This window comes from Pagrus major, chromosome 22, assembly GCF_040436345.1.
Source record: "Pagrus major chromosome 22, Pma_NU_1.0".
Lineage (NCBI taxonomy): Eukaryota > Metazoa > Chordata > Actinopteri > Spariformes > Sparidae > Pagrus > Pagrus major.
The window spans coordinates 16,116,055-16,143,580 of record NC_133236.1 but is presented as its reverse complement, the minus strand read 5'-3'; the positions used below and the strand labels follow the sequence as shown (position 1 = coordinate 16,143,580).

At 40.9% G+C, this 27,526-nt stretch overlaps 2 protein-coding genes across 2 annotated transcripts; both read left to right on the top strand.

Annotated features, from left to right (window-relative positions):
* The first annotated feature begins 415 nt into the window (after positions 1-415).
* Positions 416-10,541, top strand: nfkbie (nuclear factor of kappa light polypeptide gene enhancer in B-cells inhibitor, epsilon). Its single transcript, XM_073492757.1, has 6 exons — positions 416-1,172; positions 5,349-5,451; positions 7,015-7,225; positions 7,481-7,569; positions 8,634-8,882; positions 9,695-10,541. Exons 1-6 carry the CDS (start codon positions 853-855, stop codon positions 9,761-9,763), a joined length of 1,041 nt encoding a protein of 346 aa, XP_073348858.1. The 5' UTR covers positions 416-852; the 3' UTR covers positions 9,764-10,541.
* A 4,605-nt stretch (positions 10,542-15,146) lies between these two features.
* slc35b2 (solute carrier family 35 member B2) lies at positions 15,147-22,186 on the top strand. The gene is made up of 4 exons (XM_073493499.1): positions 15,147-15,385; positions 18,090-18,274; positions 18,406-18,566; positions 20,157-22,186. The coding sequence occupies exons 1-4, from the start codon at positions 15,366-15,368 to the stop codon at positions 21,087-21,089; spliced, it is 1,299 nt and encodes a 432-aa protein (XP_073349600.1). The 5' UTR covers positions 15,147-15,365; the 3' UTR covers positions 21,090-22,186.
* The last annotated feature ends 5,340 nt before the right edge of the window (positions 22,187-27,526 follow it).

Here is a 27,526-nt window from a genome sequence, read left to right as displayed (position 1 = left end):
CGCAGTAATGTAAAAAGTTACTCTCTACGGAGGCTCTCTACGACTGAATTTAAATTTTTGGGTGAACTTATCCTTTAAGCCCCTGCTAATTGATTTTCATACTGTATAGAAATGTTTGGAAATCAATCCCTGGCAAAAATATTTGTTTTAAAATGTACGTAAATGTTACTAAAACCAAAAAAAACAGTTGTGTGGTTCTTTAAACACATATATGAAGAGGAAACCAGCTACATTGTAATTCTAGTACGGTTTTATTTTGAAAATATCACTTCCCCTTCCGTTACTTGTGACTACTGAACGTTGACGCTTCCAGTTGAAGTGTGTGTCTGTGTGTTTGTGTGCGCGCGCATGTGTAATGTGTGTGTGTGTTCCCTCACGCGCACTGGGGAATCCCCGCGTGACAAAAACAGCTTCGCCTTTCACATGTCAGCGCTTCCCCTTATCGCTTCTCTCTGCTCATATGCTCTCCGCCTGGAGCTCATGCTGTTACCGGATATGTAGACGACCAGCGGCCGTTTTCGCCTCAGTTAGCCTCGTTTTTAACCCTTTTCACGAAGTCTGTGATGACCGTACTTCATTTTAAAACTTTTCAAAACACAAATAATCGTTAAAAAGTGAAGGCCTGTCGCTGTGAGGGAGTTTATTGTCTGTAAGTGGCATGAAACGCGGCGGCTCATTCCTCTGGTTTCACAAAGGAGCGGTGGTTTCCTCAGGTGTCAGTCGGCTATCCCCGGAGTCCGGTCACATCCTCGCCGAGCACCGAGCGGCGGCAGCGCGCTTCTAGCCTGTAGAGTCCTCGGGGAAGGCGGGAGGGGGAAACCCAGTGAAGCCACCACCAACACCACCACCACCATGGCGAGCGACGACTGTAGGAAAGATGACTTGCTGGAGGACAGCCGCACAGACTCGGGCATCGACTCGTACCGCTCCATACTGAAGTCAGAGGAGCCCCGGGAGCCGAGCGCCGACTTCAGCGGGCCGAGGGACAAGTTCTCCACCGTGGAGGAGCGCCTGGACTCGGCGTACGGCTCCTCGTCCATCACGGTGGAGAGTCTGACAGAAATAGTTGGGGATTGCACGCTGTCCAGCGCCAAGGAGGAGCAAGCACAGATCTCTGAACTCTCTGAACAGGAGGAGAACTTGCTCACAACTATCACTGAAGATGGAGACACGTAGGTTTTTAGTCTATTTTCTCAGTTTCTTGCTAAAAGGCCTGGTGTTCACTGTTGCATACATGGTGGTTTCAGTTTAAAAATGGTGCCTTGCATTTTAACTGTTTCTCTGACCAACTTTTTCACCATTAATGTTTGCTAAATCTCCCATGAGATAGTCTGCAGTATCCCAGAATTTAATAGAGTTTGGGGGAGAGACAATTTAATCAGTTTTAATTAGCTTTTATTAGCTTTACTTCCCAAATCCCCCACCCCCTTTCTCTTTGTGCATAATTATGTTGTATTTAATTACCTATGTCTGTAGGCACACAGATGGTCTGTAGCTTTGATGGGTAGGGCTGCAACAAATAATTTATTGATCATTGATTATAATAATGTGTCTATGAAGTGGCAGAAAATACAAAAGAAAAGAAAAATCACAAGTTCCAACAGTCCAAGGGGACACTTTAAGATGTCCAAAACCCAAAGATTTTCAGTTTACAGTGATATAAAACAGAGAAAAGCCACACATTTGAGAGCTAGAACCAGAAAATATTTAGCATTTTAGCTTGTCCAAAATCCAAAGATACTCAGTCTACAGTGATTTAAAAGCAGCTTGGTCCAAAAAGTGTATGAAAATAGGGAAAAATGCTCATCACAAGTTCCCAAAGTCCAATGGGGCACCTGGAAAAATGTCAAAATCCAAAGAAATTAAGTTTACAATGCTATAAAACAGAGAAAAGAATAAAATCCTCACATTTGAGAGAACCAGAACCAAAACTAGAACCAGAGAATATTTAGCAGTTTTGCTTGAAAAATGTCCCTAAAAGAAGACACAATTATCAGAACAGTTTCTGGTTTATTTCTGTTGCTGCACTAATCAGTAATTCAGCTCTACTGGTGCTGCATGCAGCTAATTAAAACCTTTTTTTTATTTAAACATTTGTAAATCCCAGTCTGTAAATCATAATGAATTTGAGGCACAGTTCTTCCCATGATGCTGGTTTACAAGGGGATTTCATGGCGGTGTGATACTGCAGACTTTTTTAATGAACTTTGTCCTTGTCATGAATGTGGACGGCGTCTCTCAGTCAGAAAACAGAAGTGAAACAGATAGGTCTGGACTTCCCCACACAGCAAAGACAAAGCACATGCTGTGAGGCAGCGCTGCAGACTGGCTTTTGATCCAAGAAACTTGTTGATCAGGATGGGACAGTGTGTGCTGCATGTTTTTATTGGTGGATCCCACAAAGCTGCTGTCTTCTTCTTTTTCTTCTTCTTAGCAATGTCAGTAAACCTGCAGCCACAGTGGCTGTTTGCTGCTTTTCATTTCTCAGTTTGACTCGATGAAAGTGCTGCCTTTTTGCACACAGTCCACACACCAGCCTCCACACACACAGCCTTATCAGCACATGTAGACTCATCTTGTGTCGCTCTGTCATCAGTCTGTTTTGACGTGAAAGCAGGCCTACTAATGACAGCTGCAGCCACTAGCGTAATCCACAGATTGATGTATTCACACAGTGTTGAAGAGGTGTTGTTGTGTCTCTGACCTCTTTTCATTTCCGCTCGCTGATTGTTAGGGCCACATGGTTTCATTATCACGACCCAACTATAGATACCTGCGATGGAAAGGAACACCTGAAACACCACACTGCTGCTGCTTACTCTGAGAGAATCATGCAAACATTATTTTTTTTTTCCCCCGTGGGATTTTTTAGTTCTTATTCATTCAAGTTTTACTCAAACCAGGAAGTCCCTTTCACACTAAAATGTTTGCTCACAGGGTTGACTCGAGTAGATCCCTTAATCTGGAGACATTTTTGGGAGGGACTGAAAAGTGATTTAGCTACACATCGCTACATTTTCCTGTGAGACACATTATCATACCAATGTAGGTATAATTTATTGGTGGAGTGATTTCCATTTATCACATATATTTTATGAAAAGATTTTATGTACTTGGTTGCATACTGGTGCAGTTTTATTTGTTATTTATTATTTATTTTTGCTTAATTGATTAACTGTTTGGTCTGTAAAACAGACACAGCCCTTCAGTCATAATCAAGTAAACTACTATGAACGATATTAGGGCTTCAACCACTTATAGTACTAGAATCAAAACTAACAAGGAAAAGCAGCAAACCCTCACATTTGAGACGTTCAAATCTAATGTTTGGCTTTTTTTGCATGAAAAATGACCTAAATGATCAATTCTTTGTCCATCCACTAATAAAAAATGAATTGGCTAATGTTAAGTTTAAATTCCCCCTCCTAGTGTTACCTTGTGTCATCATGGCAACAGCTAATGGCCTGGCTGCTGTCCAAAGCAAAAAAAAAACAACAACTGTAAAAATCCCAATTTTACCTAGAAATCCAGATTTCAGTGCTATGAAAACCTGGATGTATTAATACATAAGCAGGTTTTCTTACTTGCTGATCTAGTGGAAAGAATGCCGGTTCTGAACCGTCTCAGGTCCTGGGGGTAAGGGGAAACGCATATCAGCGAGGTAACAGACTTTGACACAACACCAGTGCTCTCCATTGAGTGATTACTACAACGTTCATTTGCACGTGTTTCCTTTGTGCCATAATGTGACCTTTTTATTTTTGCTGGAAAAATGACTTTTTCCAGAAAAAAAAAAAAATCTTTAACATTAGTTGGTTCCAGCTCTTTAAATGTGAGGATTTGCTGCTCTTCTTTGTCATTTATCATAGTAAATTAAGAGTCTTTGGGTTTTGGACTGTTGGTTGGACAAAAGAAGCAATTTGAAGATGTCACTTTGGGCTCTGGGAGATTGTGATGAGCATTTTTCACATGTTTGGACATTTGATATACCAAATGGTTTGTTGATTAATCGTGAAAATAATCATCAGATTAATCGAAAATTTCCTGCATAAAAATATTATTAGTTGCAGCCCTGTTTGTCAACATAATGTGATTGTGTCATATCATAATATGATATCTTGTGGCCCAATGAAATCTTTTTAAACACATTTTGAATCATTAACAGTAGTTGGCTTTATCTAGCTTAAAAATAAGTCTAGCTAAAAAGTATACACATGAATATTTGCAGGTTTTAATTAGAAAATGAAACTTTTTAAAAAAGATTTCATTGATTGATGAGTCCCAGTTCTTTTTAGATTAATTTATTAAACAAAAACCAAAGAAATCCTTCTGGCTGTGACAACAAAAATTAATGGAAACTATAATGCAATGATAATATAAATAGATTTTATTGATCAACCAGTTAAAATGCACAAGTAATATATCATCCAGTAGCTGCATTCAATGGCTTAAATGTCAGTACAAATAATTTCACAATGAATTACTAAAATCAATTTAGTTTTTGATGTTCATATCAAACTAATCTGGAGAATATTGAACATGAGGCTTGTGATTGACTTGCTTGCAGTAGACAGCTGAGTGAAATGTGCACTGTGAGATTTTGTGGGAACGTTTGATCCCACACTGTCTGTCGCTGAATAGTTCAATGACATTTAGTCTGAACTGCAGAAAAAAAACGTGTTTCTGAACTTTAAGAGAGCGCAAAGTTACTGCAGTGACACACATTACACAATACACTGGGCCTATATGCGTCAATGAAATGTCATCCTCTAGAAATCAGTTTCGATGTATAAAAATTTAACGCAGCTTGAAGCTGAATGATGATACAAATCTGCTAAAATCCTTTCACAATTGAGCCCTCTTTGTGTTGTTCTAGGTTATTCTAAATTAAGCACTAATGTCTCCTTCCATTTCCTGCTTTTTGCACACATTTGTTTGCTACAACTTCCCACGCAGGTTTTGAGGTTAGTGTGTTTTGGTTTTGTTTTGTCATTTGCTTTAAGTGTTTAAGCTAAGTGTTGACTGTCAGGTGGTTTTAACATGTCCCTCTTTCCTGTAACAACGAGCTATAGTATCTTTTCTCTGGAGGTTTGTATTGCTCAATACCCCCCAGCCACTAACTCTTGTCATTCTGCCCATCAAGTGTTACATTTCATAGTAGTCTCTTGAGACGAATACCGAGGAAAATTATGAAGCAACATTTTCGCCACTTGTTGAAATGCAGTCTTTTTTTGGGTGTCGATTGCTCAATGTTAGAAGTTGTTAGAAGAAGTCAAGCTAGAGTGAGCCTGCAAGTTTTTGCAAGCATGATGGATAAAGATCTTCATTTTCCTTTGCCACTCCTGCAGAATCCTGCACTTAGCGATCATCCATGAAGAAGAATTCATCGCTCAACAGTTGATACAGCTATTCCCAAAAGAAGTCCTGGACATTCAAAATAATTTATACCAGGTAAGTGCAACATGACTCTTTCCGCTACACAAGCACTCTGCAGCTTCTGCTGGAATTTTTCGATCCAAAGTGACTTCCTCTTCATCAGTATCTCGATCGTGGAAACAGTGGCATTATTTATGTACTTCCAGAGAACTGTTGTTCCTCTTTATTTGCAGTCTGTCCTCTCACAGGGACGTCACTGTGGGTGGTTCCAGGGTTAGCTCATAAGGGACTTTGAATGGAAACTCCCCTCCTCTACCTCCTGTTAGAAATAGAACCACAGGGAGCTGTGGAGTCCATCCTTGTGTGGATGTGGGTGGAGGAATTGTTCCAGTCCTTTAATATGTCAGACCTGAGACAGAAGACAGAAAAAACTGACAGAACTGTCAAAAGGAAACATCTGAAGTAAAGACTCAGCAGTTCAAGCAGTGACTCAGTTAGTCATTTTTGGGTGCCTTATTTCCTCATCATAGTCATTCTACGACCTCACATTTGGAAATTTTACCATCTAAGGTTTTTAAAAGATAATCCACCCTCAGATATGTGAACACTCATTAAAATAACAGCAAATGATGCTGCTTTTTGTGACGTTTTTTTTGCAGTTTTCCTGAGTTGCACACAATTCAGTTTTACAGCAGATTCTGATGATACATTTTACATACAAAAAAAAGGAGGCCATCATAGATAAAAAGCTGAGGTATCAAATTCTACACCCACAGTAGCCCCAAGAGTTGAAAACACAGTGCAACCCTCACTTTCTCAGCTGGAATAGTTCTGTTGGCCTTTGAATGCAACAGCTAAAGTTCCTGTTCTCTTCTGGGAAATGCATGAAAACACTGACTGAAGTAGAAGCAGCAGGTTTGAAGGACATCATTTTAAACTATACACTCTTTCTAATCTATACAATTGGTCAATTAAAGGTGCAATATGTAAGACTTACTGTAGCCACCTGTCAAATTCATACTCCAAGCATATAACCAGAGTAATTGCTAACTGCTCCTACCTGTAGGTGTCATTAGCTGCTTATCTTAATTGGCTGTGCAGCTAACAGTCTTATTAAGTGGCTCAGCTTGAGCTTACTATTGGATTATCCCCTCTTGGGGTACAAAGTGGTATCATAAGACCAGATGGGCAAGGGCTAGCCAGCTAGCTTTCTTCACAGTCTGTTGATTATTTTAGTTTAAAACTTAAATTCTTAAATATTGTACGTTTTTAATTGTGAAAATGATCAGCAGATTAATTAATAATGAAAATAATCATTAGTTGCAGCCCTACAGCAAGCTAATATTTTTTATTATAGAATATTGAATTTTATGGTTTTCAGTTTAAAAAAAAACTGTCAATAAATAGAGAAAAATATTTTCAAGTTTTTTGTTTTGTCCATCCTACAGTCAGAAAATATTACATTGAAAAGCTAGATCCAGTAAATATCAACCTTTGCCTGATAAATGACTTAAACTTATCAAATCGTTGTCATTTTAATTAATCCATTAATTAATTAATCTTTAAAAAGTCTTGCAGGCAGTGGTTATTATGAATAAATGGTAACCAGAGACATTCTTTTTCTTTGCTGATCCTCAGAGCCCTTTGCACCTGGCCACCTACCTGAACCTGACAGATGTGGTGAAGGGCCTGGTGGAGAAAGGAGTCAGCCTGGAGCTGCAGGACCAGGACGGGAACACAGCGCTCCACGTGGCCTGCCAGCATGGGCAGACAGAGTGCGCTACCGAGATGACAAGTGACGTTTCCCCAAGCAAGCTGGCGCCGGTCCTCGAGACCCAAAACTGGAGAGGTGAGGAAAAAGACTAACTGCTGTAGTGCATCATCAGTTAACTATTTATTATTATTAACACATATTCTTATGTCTCTGATTATTCATCAGCTTTTAAAGCAAGCTTTGTTCACAAAGATGTGTTCATCTGTGTCCTCATGGTCTCTGTTTGAATTTGTCATTTGGAAAAACAACTTTTTTAATGCATTTTTCAGTCACTTTTGACGTCAAAATATGCAGCTTGTTTCAAATTTCCAATAAAATGTGTACTTCCAGGTCTTGCTTGTCTTCACTTGGCTGCACTCAACAGACAACATCAGATTATGAGGCTCCTGACGAATAAGGGAGCAGACCTGAATATCCAGGTTAGTCTTTACTGCTTCATGTGGATTATTATAGTGTTAATAACAAGACTTTAATGGAAAGGGTGACCCATACTGAATCCTTCATCTCACAGAATAGAAACCAGGGCTCCAGAGTGCAATTATTTTGGTTGCACGTGCACCCAAATAAAAGTGTGGACATACGTTTTCATTTGAAGCACCGGTGCACCTGAGTTTGAGCAGGACGATTAAAAAAATGTATAAAAATATTTTTGTTACTGAAATTTAAACGAAGACAATTATTTATCAGCACTGTTTTTCCCGTTAACAACCGTTCACATGATTTGTTAAGAAATGAAAGTAAAATGTATTATTGGGTGCACCTAAATTATGTGCTGGTGTTCCTAAATGAAAAGTTAGGCACACAAGTCTCCTGGAAAGAAGTAGCTTTTTGTCTCTTTGCAATTTAGTGTGAAATTACCCTTTAAATAAGCTTTAGGTTGTCTCTGATTTTAAACATTATATTTAAGAAGATTTAAGATTCACACCATAGATTAACCATGAGTTAACTATTAACTATGCTGAGTTAATTAACATAAGTTTGGAAGAAAAAAAGAAAATACAGTTTGTCTGCATAGAATCAAGTTTAGTTTCAGTATTCTTCATTTGATCCAGTAAACTTCCAGCCTTTATAACCAAACTAATCCCAGACTGTGTTTACTGCGTCTGGCCTTAAGTTGTGTCCCTGTCTATAAATCTGTTGCACCTGTGCAATGCTGATAGTGATATGAGCTGAGCTCAGGGCTTCCTGCAGGATTCATGGAGACATAATTAGATTTGAGATATGATTAGGCTGGGCTGGTCAGCCACTCTTAACGTTCTATTGATGGAAGGGAACATGGCAGTCAGTCCAGAAACTACCACAGACATTCCTCTCAGTTTGAATCACCAGCCAAACATATCACTCTGCCTCACATCCGGTTTCTTCTTCTTTGTCGTCTTCATCTTCTTCTTGTTATTCTTATTCCTCTTACTTAAAAGAAGAAAAAAAAAAAAAATGAACGAACAAAATTATAAAAATTATTTTCATTCCACACCCCTTGCAGGAAGGAACCAGTGGCAAAACAGCTCTTCATCTCGCCGTCGAGCTACATGACATCACATCAGTGAAGCTGCTCCTCAACAGGGGTGCCAACGTGGATGCTGCCATGTTTAACGGCTGCACACCCCTACATCTGGCAGTCGGGAGACAGGACGCTGACATAGCCAACCTTCTCTGCCAGTCTGGAGCTGACACAATGCTGCGAAACATGGAGGATGAAACGGCACTGGATCTGGCTGACGGCAATGATGATGTAAGTTATTGTGATTGACTTTCAGCATGGGACACCATACATAATTTATAGGTTATTCCTCCATTGTACTATAAAAAACACACTGATGAGCCACAGTGTTGCATTGGGTGACTTGTTGCTTCCTTACAATGAACATATGATCCTACATACACCATTTCTGCCTCCATACATACATCTAGAGCTTCAACAATTAATTAATAAACAATTCATTCATTCATTGTTTAGTTGTTAATGAATTGCCAATTGCTATTTTGATTATCAAGTAATTGGCTTGAATCATCCTTTTCTGTTTCTTAAATGTGAATCTTTTCTGGTTTCTTTACTCCTCTATGACAGTTTGACACTGATCGACTTTTTAAAAAAAAAACATTTTCTGACATTTTATAGACCAAACAACTAATCGATTGATCAAGAAAATAATCAAAAGACTATTCAACAGTGAAATTAATCGTTAGTTGCAGCCCCACTTATTTCAAATGTGTGAAGTGTGAATCTGTGAATGTGCGAAGTTGGTAAAGATTTGTGGATTCAGCTGAAAGAAATGGGTTTGGGACTCAATTTCACAGAAAGGGTGGAGAAGTCAGAAAGTGTGAAAGATAGTTTGTGGGATGCCAACAACAGTAATATAGAATAACAGTAGCCTTGTCCTTAAGTTTCCACTCCTCAAGATGTCAAATTTTGTGAGGTAAAGCAATATTTACATAAACACTGGGTGTCAGATATTTTGCATTTTTTAACATCTTGAGAGGACAGCAATGGACAATTACCACAGTCATCAGTAAAATATGACCTTTTGTATCCTTGTCTTTCAGATTCTGGCTCTATTTCCTTTCGATGACATCCAGATCTCGGGGAGGTCGGTGGTCGGTATGAAGTTTTGAGGCTGAATCTTGAAATTGTCTGGAGTCTCATTGCGGCTTTACACCAAAAAAAGCTGTATTGGAGCTGAAGTTCTGTAGTACGTTCTGATTTGTTCTGTATTTATCCATTACCTAGACAAATATGCACACCATATAAATCTTACTTGCCTCTGATAAGAGAGTGATTCTGCTTATCTGAACACTGATTTAAAAAAAAAAAAATCTGTTTCTAAATCATTGACTTGATTACTTTGCTTCTTTCCGCGTGCATCTGGAAGTGTTTTAACAAACGCCACCTCACTGTGACTACCAAACCTTCTAGCAACATGTTCAACATCCAGAAGAAATTCTACCTCTTTATCACATTAACCTTATATTAATGGCTAAAATCGAACATTCAAATCAGTTTGCTTCATAGTTTCTCAAACTTTATCAGTGCTGTGATAATGGGTTTATATCTCTGAAAATGTGGCCTTTCATTGTAACCAAAGTTTACTAAATGTAAAACTGTCACAAAGAGACCTGAAGTCCTGCAAAGACAAACTAATCACACCCATGCTATTTGTTAAAAAAATGTTTGCCAACTTTGAAATGTAAGATAACACAAAATGCAGCTTTGTCTTTTTTTTTTTTTCTTTTTTTTAGGTTTGCTGCTTCATGTGAAACATTTTTCTCTATTTATCTCATCTCATCTTCAATCTGCAGTAAACTGTCACTGTCCCTTGGTGTGTAATTACACTGCTCTGTCTAGTTAACATGGGCAGTTTGTTTATTTTGTAATAAAATGAGAAAAAACTGACTGCATATTGTGCTCTTTTCTGGGTAAAGGGAATTTGGAAGAAATTTGAACCTGTTTTTACATGTCAGTGATTTGCTTGTGATATCTTCACACACCCAAACCCAAGATAATGATTATCTCATTTCTGTTCTGCACTGGTAGCTTCAGGTTTATCAAGGAGCTTATTTACGAAATGCAAACAGACAGAAGATAGTCCAGGTGGTATGTGACAACAATGTCAGCTTTTTCATAAAGGCATGATACTTGGTATGTCGACCCCGATGTTTTGATTATCAAGGATGACAAAATGAACATGAACAAAAAGATCAAGCTTTTAAAACATGAATATAACAGAATTATAAAACATAGGGGTTGACATCACCCTTTCTTTGTTATTATATTTGGTTTAGGAGATATGCAAATTTTGTTGAGTAAATGGCTGCCACAAGGCGCTTTTTGCGAGGGCTCCATTCCTGAAAATGTTCAGGGAGTCGATCTATACAAGCATACAAAGTTTTTATGAAAAAGTGAACATATCACCTCTAATTGGGCACATATCACTTGGACTAATGTTATGTTCACACTATGGGCCCAGCGTAGCCAGCAAGCCACTTGAAGCCAGCTCAACTGACTTGTAGTTACACAGTGAGGAGCTTTGGCTTTCAGCTTTTTAATTTCTTCAAAATCTATTAATATTGAATTCAAACTGCACCAAATTCAACACTGCACTTCCTTGGATCCTCAGCAACAAACCTGCCAAGCGTGAAGTAGATCGGATGAACCGTTCTCGAGATATGCGATTAACAGACATACAGACAGAGATTCCCTTACGTTATAATTAGATGCATCTACAGTAAATCACGATTGTGTTTTGTATGACTGGCTAGATTTTACAGCAAAGACATCCCATCATAAATTATTCCGGTTAACTAACAAGCAGACTTCATGACAAAGCTCTTTCACAAAAACACAGCAGTTTCTGTTCCTGCTTTTGTCAGGTGTATCTTTTGTTTTCCTGTAAGTGGCTTCTTCCTGATGGTTGCTATAATACAATGACTGTGGAGCGACTGGAAATTCCACTCAGCTGTATCTCCTGCACGAGCACACGCCGACAGCGAGACAGGTTGATAAGCTGGCACAAAGTCTTCACTTCATGCTTTTTCTGGGGCAATACTTTATCTTTGCTTTGGTCAGTTAAATACTCTGTTGTAAGAGTTTGATAGAGCAGATTCATGTTCACAAACAGAAGTTATTATGGTGACAGCTTCTAAACAGACAAAGCTCTGTGGTCAACTGCTAGAACAGAGTTATGAAAGTATAACTACTTCCCCACTGAGCCTATAACTTGAGCTATACAGTGTGGGTCACGCAAGTGTTGCCAAAGGCTATGTTAAAACAAAAAGGTGTTGTGAAATGTTATAAACCAGTTTTGCTGATCATTAAGTTCCCTACCACACATTTTCTTGCTTTAATAACATCACTGTGACCGTGATGGGAGTTTTAGTCTGCGTTTTAGTGTGCCAGAGTTATGAAATATATATCCATCTTGAAAATTGAAAATATCTAATCATTTTTATTATTTCAAAGACTGACATGCAGATCAAATGCTGCTGTTGGAAATAATATAATATGATGACAATATCAGAATCTCCATCATTGCAGAGATGCACCATGAATTGATAAATTATAAATGAAGTGGTACGTTTTTCTTTGGTATCCTGTATTATAGTATTTAACATGCAGGCATAGCTGAAGCAAAGCAGCTGGTTGATAGCACGTGTGTAATTAGTAAAAGAGAATAATATTGGCTGCATGCGGTATCTTGAATAAAATGTCTGCTGTGAAAAGGTTGATTCTAAATTTTAAGTGTATTTACATAATATTGTCAGCTAGATATCTCATTAACTCATTAAGCAGAATGACCCCTTTCATACATTTACAGCAGGATGTTAATTTAATGTTAATATTCAAATATTAAGTATCGATATTTTGATATTTTTGACAACAGGCATCACGTACATGTACAAAGTGTTGTAAAAAGTACCCAAGAGTCATACTTGAGTAAAAATAAAGATATTGTTTTAAAATACTACTTTGGTAAAAGTGAAAGTCACCTAAATAAATAGTACATAAGTAAAGGTCTGAAAGTATCTCATATTAAATGTACTTTAATATCAAATGTATTTAAACAACAAGTGATCAAGTGACTATGGGTCGACTGATTATTGGCCTGGCAGATTATCAGATCAAACATTTAGCATTTTTCTGTTTATTATAATCTGTTAGAACAATTTGAATACAAAGTATAATAAAAACTATTAGAATAAAAATAAACATACTATATACAGTGACTGCCCTTGTATGTACATGATGTGTACAATATATAATAAATGTGACTGTGCAAATGTGCAATGTGCAGGGTTCCTGAGATGATAAATAACAACAAGAACAAAAAAACAATCAGTCTTTGTGACAGTGAAGTGTATGGTTGAGTCCTTAATCAGTGGAGAAAGGAGGTGTTGGGAGCTGTGGTGGTGGTGTTGTGTAGTCTGATCGCTGATGGTGTGAAAGAGCCCCCCAAGCGCTTTGAGGCACGTGGTTGGATGAGTCTGTGGCTGAACGTGCTCCTGAGTTGCCTCAGCTCAGCGTAGTGAGGGTGAGAGGGATTGTCCATTCTAGCTCGTAGCTTTCCTCTCATCCTCCTCTCTGTCACTGCCTCCACACTGTCCAGTTTCATCCCCACCACAGAACTGGCTTTCCTCACCAGTTTGTTCAGCTTGATGGCACCACCGCTCCCAATGCCACCTCCCCAGCACACTACTGTAAAGAATATGACACTGGCTACCACAGACAGAACATTCGTAGCAGCCTAGTACACACATTGAAAGACCTGAGCCTCCTCAGAAAGAACAGCCTGCTCTGTCCCTTCCTATAGAGGGCCTCGGTGTTGTAGGAACCTGTAGGTGTCCACCATCTCCACCCCCTCCCCGTTTATGGTAACAGGTGTTGGGGGGCTCTTCCTGCGCCGGAAGTCCACCACCAGCTCCTTGGTTTTCCCGATGTTATTCATCCAACAATGGAGGAGTCATCAGAGAACTTCTGCAGGTGGCATGTTCGGGAGTTGTAGCAGAAGTCAGAGGTGTAAGGGGTGAACAAAAACGGTGAAAGAACAGTTCCCTGGGGTGTGCCAGTGTTGCTTGTCACCACATCTGACAGGCAGTGTCGCAGCCTGACATACTGCGGCCTGTCCGTGAGGTAGTCTGTAAACCATGCCACCAGGTCCTGATCAACCTGCATCACTGAGAGCTTCTCAGCCAGCCGTACTGGCTGGACCGTGTCAAAAGCACTAGAGAAGTCAAAGAAAGTGATCCTCATCATGCTTTGTGGCCTCTCCAGGTGCGTGTTAGCTCTGTGAAGCAGGTAGATGATGGCATCCTCCACGCCGATGTCAGTCTGGTACGCAAACTGCAGTGGTTCCAGGCAGTCGTGCACCAGGGGCCTGAGATGCTGCAGGACCAGCCTCTCAAAGGTTTTCATGACATGTGACGTTAGCGCCACAGGTCTGAAGTCGTTTGGAGCACTGGGGCGTCCCTTCTTCGGCACCAGGACTATGCAGGATGTCTTCTAGAGTGTTGGCACCTTTTTCAGCCTCAGGGAGAGTTCAAAAAGATGCGTGGACACTCCTGCCAGCTGCTCCGCACAGACCTTGAGCACCCTCGGGCTGATGTCATCCAGTCCTCTGGCCTTGTTGGTCCTGGTCCTGGTGTGCTGCCGTCTCACGTGGCTGGTCTCAATGGTTGGGGTTGTTGTTGTTGTTGTTGTTGTTGGGGGGATTGGGGATGTGGTGAGGGCATGACTGCCCTCTGGTCTGGACAGAGACCTGAGAGAGGGAGAGGGTGGTGCTGGGAGGGGAGGTGCAGAAGCTGTCCCCCCTCCACTGCTTTCATGCCTGTGATGTTACTCACCCCCGCCCACACCTCTCGGGGGTTGTTCTGCTGCAGCTTCCCCTCTATCCTGTTCTTGTAGCAGGCTTTAGCCCTCAGTTCTCTCCTCAGCTCTTTCTGGATTTCCTTCTGTGCATCTTCATGGTCCCCTGCCATGAAAGCTCTCCTCTTCTGGTTCAACAGGACTTTAATGCCCCTGTTGATCCATGGTTTGCTGTTGGGGAAGCAGCGAACCTTCCTGGTGGGGACAATACTCTAATCACAGAACTTTATGTAGTCAGTGACACGTTGAGTGAGACCCTCAATGTCGTCACTGTAGTCCTCCTGAAACATCTCCCAGTCAGTTATCCTGTAACACTCCATCAGGGCCCCCTCAGCCTCCACAGACCACTGCTGCATAGTCCTGGTGGTGATGGGCTGTCTCCTAACAAGAGGCTTGTGTGTAGGAGTGAGCTGTATCAGGCAGTGGTCTGACTCAAGTAAAGTACAAGTAACTAAAAATGTTACTCATAAACAGTACTTGAGTAAATGTACTGTATGTACAGCAGTTCTCCTGTGCATGAAATGTGCTCTACACGTATAAACCTGCTTTGCCTTGCAGTGACTCCTCCACACCGCCAGCGGCAGTGTCGCCGGGGGGGCGCTGCTCTCTGTCTCCGGCATCCTTTCGTGTTGACTCAGGAGGAGGGGGCTTTTCCTGCTCAAGTGAACACATCGGCCATTGAGGATAAGTTGAAGACATCAAAGCTAACGGCGGCTAGTCCGAAAGAAGACACTCCCTGGACATTAAAAAATAAGGGTACCTGCCGGATCCGTGCGGCTTCATGCTCTGTTTCAGCGGAGACGTCTGAGTCTGTCGGCGTGTGCGCAGCGCCAGGTGTCGGGACACCGAGTGGGGAAAATGCCATCTTTTTCATGGAGGTAATGGTGGAGACCAAGAGGAGCTAACTAAAATATGCCAAGCTAAAAGATGATTTTTAGGTTTGGACAAGCTCAGCTGACTGTCCTCTGAGGTACCTGTGAGCGTGCAGTGATATCATCTCACCGCCGGTTTCCTTTATTCGCAGTTACGTTGACTGTCAGTGTGTTTTTGAAGTCTGCAAACAACCTGATCGCTGAAGTAAAACTGTAACGTTAGTGTACAGGAACCAAAATCAGTGAAGCTACCCCAAGTCAGCTTCATATCTCCACAGCAAATGTTTTGTTTTTTTTAATCACACTTGCTTTGTTATGAAACGGTGTCCACGTAGGGTCAGAAATGCTTGTAAGCTTTGTGACCGCGGAATATTAAGATAATAAGCTAGATATTGGGAGACACAGACTTCATTCGCTGTGAAACTAAAGTGTACATGGCAGTCTGTTTGCTAACACTTGAAATACTGTATGTTGTAACGTGTGATAGAAATGTTAGCAGTGGCAATATGGCTGAAATTCCTGCACAGGTCATAAAATGCAATGGTCACAGAATTTGGTACAACACCCTCTGCACTGAGGTGTTTACTGTGAATATAGTGCTTTATCCACACTGCTCCCTCCGCTAGTTTGGAAGTAACAGTGACATAGTTGTTATGAATGACAGTGCAACCTTATTTACCCATTTTAACAAGGGGATGCTGTGTTTGGTTTAGTTTAAATCCATATTATCTGCTGTCATATACGCACACAAGACACTAGCACTCATTCTCTCCTCAGGTACATTTTGGCAGTGCGCTGTCTGTGCTCCTGTGGTGTAGCAGCCTGTGGGATGGCTGCCCAGCCCAGTGCAGTGCATTCCTCCATGTAATAAGCTGCTTGTTCAGAGCCCAGGTCCTGCTGCAGTGGGCTACTGGCCACAGCAGAGTCCCACACAAAGAGGCTCTGTATGAGTCAGGCTAACAGCCCCCCTGGGAGGAGGCCCAGCCTCACTTTGAATGGGATACACACTCTGTGCCACGACAGCAAGGAGCACACCTTTTTCATAGGCAGCTAGGATTTCACCACAGGTGTGCTTGAGTCACCGGTGTTTGTGGCACGACCCAGCGCATCTAATTACTTAACATCTTGTTTAATGGATTATGTGGTTCCATAATGTGTCCTCCATACCTCCCATGTTTAGTAGCTGTTGCGAGCCTATGTTGTGCATTCAGATGGGTTTGCTTGTCATGGGTGGCACTACTCGGCTTTTGGAAACCAGTCCCCCAGGAAGCGATACTTTTTTCCTAGAATGGCGTCAAAGTCATCCAATCACGGTGAACCCTTTAAAGCCTATCCTAGCCCGGTAACCATAGTCTGTTTAGGATTGACGTCAACAACATTTTTTCGCTGTGATATGAATGCAGAAACAAAGATTTGTGTCATCAGAGTGGGAATGTGAAGCAATCTTGGCATAGTGGCTGGATTGGTTGCAGTTTTGCGGTGATCATGAGGGCCTATCTTGCATTGCTATTGCTGTTGGTGTTTTTCCGTGAACATCATTATTAATGTTGTTGATGAAGGTCCTCAGTCCTCCAGGTCATGGTAAATCTAGGTGCTGTATCATAGGCAACTGGACTTGTTTCAGTTTCTTGAAGACGTTTCACCTCTCATCCAGCAGGTTTCTTCAGTTCTAACTAACTCCTTTACTCCTTTCAAACCATCTGTCCTCTCTGGCCAAGATGTTTACATTGTTGGCCCTGGACCAACTCCTCAGGTCAAGACTCTGCTGTCCACTTACATCTGAAAGAGAAAAATCATTCCTTTGATCATTCCTTCCTTATTCCTTTTCAGTTTCCTGTTGCTATTTGGTTTGGTCTAAGGAAGTAAAAGGAGGACTCTGGTGCATATGCTCTAAAGGCCCAAAAACTTGTGAGTTTGGTGGCTTTTTTGGTGCTTTCGCCCAGTGAGTGACATTCATAGGACTGACTGAGGTGCCCCAATCCAGTTCTACTTCATACATCCACGGTGGGAACAGTGGTATAGTACCCTTTGTGGCTATTGACGGAGTTTTCTTTGAAAAAGGGTTTATGTTTACAGCAGCTTGAAGACTTTTAACAGGTAGCCTGCATTATAAACTGGAGGCAGGAAGGGACTCATAAAAGATATTAACAAGTTGTATTAACCAAATCTTAGGATCATGTTTTTTTTTAGGCACGATGAGACTAAATATAGAATGTCTTCAGTTTCTGGTGCATCCATTTGTCTTTCATAAGCTTCATGAACTGTATAAATGCAATACTAAATTACTGTGGAAGTCCTTTCACCCTTGCTATCATAATTCATCAGATTGCAAAACGGTTCAGTCGTTTCGCCTTTCAGTTGCTTCTGCTTTAAGACGTCTGTTTTGAAACAAGATACAAGATGACTGTCCGGTTAGGAAAGACCTGCGACCTTTAGGTGTCCTGTCAACGTGCCTGAAAATAGGAATACATGAATCCTATACAATAAGGTGATTCAAAAGGCTTTAGTGTAAATGAATCCATCCAGTGAGGGAGGAAGTGAAGCTAAAATGATGTATTACAGGGAGTATTCGGTCTGAGTTTGTCAAATATTGAGTAGCAAAACATGAGGTCAAATCAAATGTATGTAAGGATTTAGTGTGATATATTTTTTCTTTTCTGTTCTTTACTTCACAATGTGGCCTGATATACAATGTTGTATTACCATGTAGGGCTTGGCCTGCACTTGTGTTGCTTCTCTTCCCTTCTGTGGCTGCCGAGGAGTCATCGCTACTGGAAGGCTGGCACGATGTCTGGCTCTTCCGCTTCCTCGTCAACATACTTGGATACTCCAGCATCATCATCCCGGGCTACCTCCTCATTAGCTACTTCAAGCGCACCAATTACTTAGAAACAGGTTTGGGCTGACATCTAATTTGGAAATGAATGCTAGTTTCAGAACACAAACTTGATGTCTTCGTAACTTCCTGACCACCAATGGTATCAAGTGAATTTGTTAATGTTTATGTATGTTTTTCTCTCTTTCAGGTAGTGGAATTTGCTACCCTGTAATAAAGACCTGTGTGTTTGGCAGTGAGGCCAAAACAGGTCTGTGCGATGACGTGTCAGTTGCATCAAGGAACGAGGGTGATTCAGGCTCATCAGTCAGACAGATCATCAAGTTGATCTTTTGTGCTGCTGGACTTCAGGTAGTGATCCTCCTGGGAAGAAACAGTCATTGAGTACATAAAGCTGATGTGTTCTAATCCTATTGTACCATCGTCTAATGCTTTTTCTGTTTGTGCAGCTGTAGAGAAGGTTGTGTTATGTTTGTTTTATTATAGTGTGATGTACATAGTAATGTTTGTATGAAGGGAGGTTCTGTTAAGAGACACTGGTACGGCACGTAACGTCAACGGCAACAAAAACCGGCTCTACATTAAAGGATGGGCCTTTAAAGTCGTGTTGCTACTAACTTGTGAACTTGATGAAACATTTAGCAGCTAAGGAGCCTGACAGGAGTTGTTGTAGACCAAGGCCCTGTTCAGACCTGATATTAACATCCGTCCTGAGTGGTCCCATCCCAAGTAGACGACTCTAAGTACAGTTGTGAATGCCCCCAAGACAAACTGAGAACGCACTCGGGATCTGATCACACAGACCAAAAACAGAAGTGGTCTGGGCCGCATGTAACCACATTCTTTTAGCAGGTTGTACTGACGTGTCCTGAGCCACACTGAAGGACAGCCTACTCAACTGACGTCTTCTGTGAACACGAAGAAGCCCAAAACAACAGGCAGAAAGGATTACATGCTATCTGATTTCCGTGTTGCTCACTCTAGTGTAAATTACACATTTGAGCTCTCTTACCCTGCTTATGTTAGCTGCAGATGTTTGTGATCACACTTTCTGTTAACACCAATCCAACCACTGAACCAGTAACCACAATATCCCCAGACTCCCTTACACAATTTTGAGAGTTGTTGAATGAGGACAAACTTTAAAAATGTCTTGTTAAATTGTGCCAGCTTGTAAATTCTGCATTAATTTCAGTACATGAAGTTGTTTCTTGTAAATTGAAATGCTATACATTCATTTCTTTCTCTTTTTTTTAATGAACATGTCAGTTTGTCTCTGTATAAAGAGGAAGGGGATGTGAGATCTGATTACAAGTGGTCACCCGAGATGCATGTTAATGCCAGATGTAAACAGACTGTTCACCTCTGATTGGATCACTCTGGACAGATGTTAATAGCAAGTCTGATCAGGGCATGAAACAGAGCTTTAGATGGACAGAGACACAACTCAGAATGACTGATACTGTCGCTCTGTGTCTGATGGATGTGTAAATAGGAAACTGTTTGCCAACACATTCACCAATGTTAAACCTGCATGTCTTATGTAAGTTGATAGAGTTATTGGTCACTGTAATAATGTGTCCCCTTCATCCTGGCCTTAAAGTGATCACTTCTTAATGAAAGTTTTGGTGTTTTCAGCACAAAATTCCCTTGTTTGGGCTTGCAGACGTGTGGCACAGAGATACGTCTCGGGAGTTACGTGTAGTTTCGTTGTCATAAACCAACAATAAACCACATGCAATTACTAGGATGAAGACACTTTCTTGATCACAGTGTAGCTGTGTTAGGAAGGGATCACTTTACGGCCAGTATGGAGAGGAGAAATGAGCGTGGTGACCAAGAACTCTGCAAAATAATTCAAACTCAAAGGTCAAGAATTAACTTAAATTTTAAACGTGAAGTCTACCCCTGAAAAGCTAAAGTCGGTTTTCTTATTTTTAGGTATCGTACCTGACATGGGGAGTCCTGCAGGAGAGGGTGATGACCCGTTCGTACGGAGCTACAACTCCAGAAGAGGAGGGTGAGAGATTCAAGGACTCTCAGTTCTTGGTCTTCATGAACCGTATCCTGGCTCTGACCGTGTCAGGCTTGTGGTGCACCCTGTTCAAGCAGCCTCGCCACGGAGCGCCCATGTACAAGTACTCCTTCGCCTCGCTCTCCAACATCATGAGCAGCTGGTGCCAGTACGAAGCCCTCAAGTACATCAGCTTCCCCACTCAAGTCCTGGCCAAGGCCTCTAAAGTAATTCCCGTCATGCTCATGGGTAAGATCGTCTCCCACAAGAGCTACGAATACTGGGAGTACTTCACGGCCGTGCTGATCTCAGTGGGCGTCAGCATGTTCCTGTTGTCCAGCACACCCAGCAAGCACCCGTCCACCGTCACCACCTTCAGCGGGATCATCATCCTCGTCGGCTACATCGTCTTCGACAGCTTCACCTCCAATTGGCAGGACAACCTGTTCAAGCACAAGATGTCGTCAGTGCAGATGATGTTCGGGGTCAACCTGTTCTCCTGCCTTTTCACTGTCGGCTCGCTGCTGGAGCAGGGCGCCTTCTTCGACTCGCTGGCCTTCATGACACGACACTCCGAGTTTGCCTTCCATGCCGTGCTGCTGTCCGTGTGCTCGGCATGCGGCCAGCTCTTCATCTTCTACACCATCAACCAGTTCGGTGCTGCCGTCTTCACCATCATTATGACCCTACGGCAGGCCATCGCCATCCTCCTCTCTTGTTTCCTCTACGGTCATGCCGTCACCATAGTAGGTGGCTTTGGTGTTGCTGTAGTTTTCTTGGCACTGTTCCTTCGGGTGTATGCACGCAGCCGCATGAAGTCAGGCCGGCGGTCGGCGCAGCCGCTCGCACAGAAGGTGTAGCACTCCGAAGTCGCACCAAACTGCAAACTGAGACCACGTTTTCTGTGGTGCTTTTTTGTCTTATTTCTGTGTATCCGTTAGGTTGTTTTTTTTACTATTATTTTTCCATTTGTTTTTATTTTTGTCATTCATGGTACAGAAAGGGATTCTGCAGTTTTGACTCTTACACCAAGATGCCCCTAAGGGGTTCATGTGATTTGTCAGGGCAGCAGTCACAGAATTTTGAGTGCCTGTAAGATTGTCTAATACACGAGTCCCGAACCAGAAACTGTGCAAACTGCCTCGTCACCTAATTCACAGTTTAACAGTAATATTTTCCTGGACCACCGTATGTGGCTTGTGCAGCCAATGAAAGGTTACTGTGACCCTGAACAATGTATGTGAGCTGTGTGGCTAATGCATTAATTTTTAAGCGTTTTAAGACATTTCCCCTTGCTTAACTTTATCCAAAACATTTCAAAGAGACTGTTGCATTCTGTAAAGACACTTTCTATTGGTTGAGGTATGTTTCAGTCACAATAACCAGATGCTTATCTCGCAGTCCTCCATGTTGGAGAGCAGGGGCCTTTTATGTGTCTTAATGTGGGATTTTATCTTTTAAAGCTGTAAACATAGCCTGAACACATGGTGCATACGTTTCTATTTAATTTAAAGTATATTAACATGTTACAGAGGAGAGGATACCATCTGTAAAATAGAGGGTGGTAAATAAAGAGCGCACTATTTACAAATTGTATAATTTACAATGACTTTATTGGCATTATTTTAAGATTTTTTAGTTGTGTCAACACAGATTTTACTCAGTGTTTTAAAACCAGGCTAAAAATCTTGTAAATATATATCTAGGTTAATGTTTATTTCCAGCCAACTTGTCTGTTGTTGTACTTTTGTAAAAGGACTGCTTCATGTGTTTACATGTGAATCTTTGGAGGAACACTGAACGGGTGATGGAGCTCATAAGGATGTGAAAATACTGTTGGGGGCGTTTGCAGAACAGAATGCATACAAGGGAAATGCAAACTTACTGGTACCTTGTTTCTATCATTCTATTTCCTCTGGTTACTGAATTAATAATAAAACATATTAAATTAACTTGACACTTTGAAGTGGAGAGGTTTGATTTTACTGTTTCACATTGTGCAAAAAAGATTAGACTCATGATCAGTGCTGTTTGCTTCACACGGTAATACAACAATAATAGTGATAATAAACCTTGTTTATGTCGCACATTTCATACACAAAAGTAGAGCTGAGCAATTAATCGAAATATAAGAATTTTTTGATGAAAGTGTCATAATGTGCTTGACTGTACTGTAATTTTATTCTCCAGATACAAGGACACATGGCTGTTTGGTAGAGACCCAAGCAAAATCATTATTTTTATATATTTTAAATGCAAAAATTACCATTCCCACTAAGGTTGTGACTCAAATCGCAATATCTGTCAAAATAATTGCAATCTGATTATTATTATTTTTTTGCATAATCATTCAGTCCTACTCAAAATGCAACTCAACTGCGTCAAATCAGGAATAATGACTGTTAACAAAATAAATGAAGGAGCAGGGACTATTTAATCAACTGATAAACATAAAAATGCATCCAAGAGGAAGCTAGCAAAACAACAGATATAAAATTTAAAAAAACAAAAGTCACGAGTCTTGCAGGAGTATACATTAATTAAAAACAGGGCTAAAAGTCTTCAGCTATGCTAGCAGCTTTGGCTTTAAGACCCAAGGTGTTTGATAAACCAAAGAACTGGACAAATTGAAATTTTGACCTGATGGTGTCAGAGGATCTCCAAAGTAATTAGGATTATCTTCTGGGCTCCATGAAAGTCTGTACAAAATGTTATGGCAATCCATTCAGTAGATATTGAGATGTTTCACTCTGGATCAAAGTTGAATGGACCGACAGACCAACGATGCTAATCTGACTTTCTAATGGGGAGCTTCAGCACCTCCTAAAACCAGATATTATAAAATCTATCATTTGATAAAAAAGTTTAAACTGTTCAACATATGTGGTGTTTTTTCCTTTCTTGCTAGACACAAGCTAAGAAGAGGATTTGCTTTGTTTTTTTATCAAACGTTTTAGATTTCCAGTGATGTGAAAACTATAAGGTGCCTTTTTCCAAGTGTCCAACTGAGTCCAAGTGACAGTTTTAAAATCAAATATATAAATATTCTCATGAAACAAGTGAGCCCGGTTCCAAATTACTACTACAGATTGATCAAAAATCAGTCATGAAAATCTGTTTCCTCTCTCCATCTCTCCAGATTCCTCTTGAGTCTCATCAAGAAAGGGCAGCATATGCTAATTTCGAAACCAACATGTCTGAGCTGCTGTTTGCGTTCTACACTGATTCATAAACCAGACCACTATTATGATTCACTTAACATCAAACTGAAGACCGTATTTGAGTGTGAAGTGCAAGAAAACATTTCCCCCTTGGTTTATCAATCTCACAGCTGCTTGATGGGGGAATTTCCCCACACCTCTCATTGCACAACGTCCTACACCCCAGTTTGAAGGGAGTGCGTCACAACGTCCGCGTCTCCAGTCCTCTTTTCAATAATGCAAATGACAAACAAAAGAAGTGAGGTGGTGACAAAGGCCGCAGACATGGAGACCTCTGGTTTCAGCCCCCCGAACAGTCACTCTGGGCTCTCGCTCTGACACGGGCTGAGTGTTTTTATTGTAATTTTTATTAGCCGGCATGAGTGTCTGAGTTTATCGTCAGTGCCCGGAATTACTTCCCGAAACTATCTTTGTGTTCTGTTCAGACATCACTGAGCACCTGAACCCGAAGAGGGTTCATGTCTTTGTCACAGGTGACTCAAAAGCCACGAAGACTGTGAAATGTATAAAATCCTTTTAAATGAAATGTTAGACATCTCCGTTAATACGCTTATTTGCTTTCTTGTTGAAAGTTCGATGAGAAGATTGATGACGCTTCTCATCCTACTTGTAAAATAACTCATATTTAGTTTAAAAACGTCCATGTTTTTAAGCTGAATATGAGGCTACTGCAAGCTAGCTTAGCACAAAGACAGGAAACACCGCAACCACCAGTGGAGCCAGTCTGTAAATCAAGAGTAAAAACGTATTTTCTGATTGAGAAGCCTTCAGTGACGTTCTTTGCTCTTCTGTCAATTAAATATACTCCCCAGTTCTGATATAAAGCTAGCCAAACCACACCAGTAGCTGCCAGTAGTTCCTTTAAAGATACAGTTTTGATCCCATTTGAACTGTGCCACAAATCACACACGATGAAAAGATTTTTTAAATTTTTTTTTACCCTTTTTGGATGAATTGAAAAACCATGGTGTTGCATGTCAATTAGTGAGATCTATAGGTGCTGGTAGACAGAGCCAGGCTAGCTAGTTTTCATTTGTTTTCAGTCTTTGTGCTAAGCTAAGCTAAGCTAACCGGCTCCTTTCGGTAGCTTCGTGTCTATCCCACGAACATAAGAGCAGCAAGGCTGTAGCCATGGAGTCAACAAGGGGACCCCCCCACCAGAAAAAAAAAGCTAATGCACAGAGTGTTTGCTACCTGGCTAGTTCTGACTGGATGAAAACCATTCATAATACTTATGAAACTTACTATCGCATTTGAAAGTGATATAGCCTATGTGACACTATTTCAACTTTTTAATAGTTTTACAGTAATAGTAATGAGAGGCTTGAGCGTATTTGATTATTGGCCGAATGTTTTATATAATTATAGCCCTGGAAAGAGTCGAGGTTAGGCTCAGTTTTCTTATTTAATTACTGGCAAGAAACCAAACTTTTCCTTTAATTTGTTTTTGGGGATCTGAAAAAAACAGCAGCTTTCTAACCTTTGGGCCACCACCACGCACTCCTTTACTGTACATGTGGAACAAAAACAGTGTGAGACCGTGTGTGATTCTCCACTCTCTTACGAGTCATAAAGGTTATCATTTTCGTGGGTTGCTTGCATTTTATACTTCATGATAGCAGGTTTTATTTCTCTTGTGTAGGCCTTTTATCTGCACATCTTGCTTCCTTCCTACTCAGTGTGGGTGTTTAATCCTGTTCCTGTCTCTACTATTTACCAAGTGCTGTCGAATATGAAAAGTGACATTATGCTTGATGCGTGTACCAAAATTGTTTCAGATCACGAAAAGCAGTTGTGTTTTTTCTGTCAACTTGTATCGTGAACGTCATGGAAACTAAATTGTGCCACTCTGCACACAGACCTGCAGGGTTGTGTGGTTGCAGCAGTACTGTAAAGCCAAACTATACCTTTGTGTCTCGTGTTATCTGCAGATTCTGCAGTGATACAAAAGCCGCACTTCTCGGTGGTGGTCTGTTATCATCGCTGAGGCGCTTACACACATGACAATATGACACACAGAGACAAAAGCGTATAAACAAATGTTCTCATGTTGGTCCAGAATCACCTTAATCTGAATAGAAGCACTCATGTAGCTCGAGCAGGAACTCTTGGAGGAGGACGTGCAGTCTTTCCCGTCAATACGTTTTAATACGATTTCTTGGCATTTCTGCACTGACAGGTCTCGGTGGAGAGAGACACACATACAGAGAAAAGAGATGACAGGCCACAAAGGTCACCACCTCAGCCCACTGAAACCAGGAACCCCCCCAATTAATGCAGCATGTGTGGGCTGATTTACACAAGGGAGTCGAATGTTTCCACAGGAAGTCTTTTGTTGAAGCGAGTCAAACCAAAAGAAACCTTACGAGGGAAGTCCGCATTGACTGATTAAATTAACCAGGAATTTTCCTCCAGCTGAACCAGACAGACCTGGTAGCTCTCAGGATTTCTCCTGTGTGGCTAATTTGCATTTTAGTTTTTTTTCTTTTTTTCAATCTAGACCCATTACTTTAAATAAATTAGGTTTTAGAACGACACCGTCAATATTCTGGCACATATATAGTGAAACCTCTTGGTTCTAGACATCAGCATCCTGTGTCAAACCAACATCGCTGCATAACTACCAAGATCACCAGTGTGCTTCTTTGTTTAAAGACACAGTCTTGTGAGTGTTTAAGGTCAAAATGTGTTTCCATTTATACTTTAAATGCGTATATATTCACCCAAGAATGAAAATTCCCTCATTATCTACCAAGATGCCAAATTTTATAGTCCACAAAGCATTTCTGGAGAAACATAAAACAGCTTCATGCAGCTCGTCCGGCATGATCCAAGTCTGCAGAAGCAATAAGATCCCAGATTGATTTGGAAAGACGTTATTAAGTCGGGGTGTGCGCTACGGCTTTTTTCACTTGGCAGTGAAGATTTCGTCTTTAAAAAGGGTGTAAATAATGTCTTTTCAAAGCAATTTGAGATCTTATTGTTTCTGCAGACTTGGGTCGTGTTGTATGGAGCCATTTTATGTTTTTTGGAGTTTTTATTTTCTTACATTTTAAATCAAGTCCCCATCTAATTCGGGTGTTTGGGTAAATGCTGCAACGATGGACTACAAAACTTCACCCGACTTTCCATCAGCAGGAGGGCGAGTAGATAGCCTTAATTTTCATTTTTTGGGTGAACCTATCCTTTAAAATTAATAGTGGACACAGCTTTTATAGCGTTAACACCAATTAAACTTAGACTACAAGTATGCAAGTGCACAATACATAAAATGATTCTTCCAATCCAAGATTTAACTTTGAAACTTGACATACATCAGTAGTAGGGCTTCAACTAACACTTTAATATGCAGATTTTCACAACTATTCTATTAATTGTTTCATCTATAAACTGTCACAAAATTGTGAAAAATGCTCATCACAATTTCCCAGAGCCCAAAGTGACATCTTTAAATGACTTCCCTTGTCCAACCGACAGTCCAAAACCCAAAGACTCCTTATTTATTATGAAAAATGACAGAGAAAAGCAGCAAATCTAAACATTTAAGAGGCTGGAACCAGCAAACGTTTGACGTTTTTGCTTGAAATGGTCAATTAATTATCAAAATAGATGGAATTTGATTTTCCTTCAATCGACTAATCCTCGCAGCTCTACAATAGAGTGCTATCATCTTTGTGCCGACACTTTACCTTCTTTTCCATTACTGTGGTGAACACTCAAACATGAACACCGCTTGTGAAAATATCTTCCATAATGCAAAGAATCTGTAGAAGCAGCAAATTAAGAAGGTGGTCATGTTGAGGCGTTTGAGGTTTCACAGTAACATTGTAGTCTTTACTGTGTTTCTGAATGACAATGCTGAAGTTTCCCCCACTATCACTCTGACTGGAGCGAGTGTGTGTGTGAGTGAGTGAGTGTGTGTGTGTGAGTGAGGGACAGACACCCACACATCACTGTTTTTACTGATGAGAGCAGAAAAGGTGCTGCCGCCCCCTCAAAGCTACACGAAAGCACATGACTTCCAGGAATATACTCGCTTTTAAATTTTCCCCCAAAGAGTTCAGCTGTTGATGCCT

Excerpts from the sequence above, each read along its gene's own strand:
- slc35b2 (XM_073493499.1), top strand. The coding sequence starts at position 15,366 with ATGCCATCTTTTTCATGGAG. Across the intron at positions 15,386-18,089 it reads ATGCCATCTTTTTCATGGAG|GGCTTGGCCTGCACTTGTGT; the intron begins GTAATGGTGGAG and ends ATTACCATGTAG. Across the intron at positions 18,567-20,156 it reads TTTGTGCTGCTGGACTTCAG|GTATCGTACCTGACATGGGG; the intron begins GTAGTGATCCTC and ends TCTTATTTTTAG.
- nfkbie (XM_073492757.1), top strand. The coding sequence starts at position 853 with ATGGCGAGCGACGACTGTAGGAAAGATGACTTGCTGGAGGACAGCCGC. Across the intron at positions 7,226-7,480 it reads CGAGACCCAAAACTGGAGAG|GTCTTGCTTGTCTTCACTTG; the intron begins GTGAGGAAAAAG and ends GTGTACTTCCAG. Across the intron at positions 8,883-9,694 it reads TGGCTGACGGCAATGATGAT|ATTCTGGCTCTATTTCCTTT; the intron begins GTAAGTTATTGT and ends CTTGTCTTTCAG.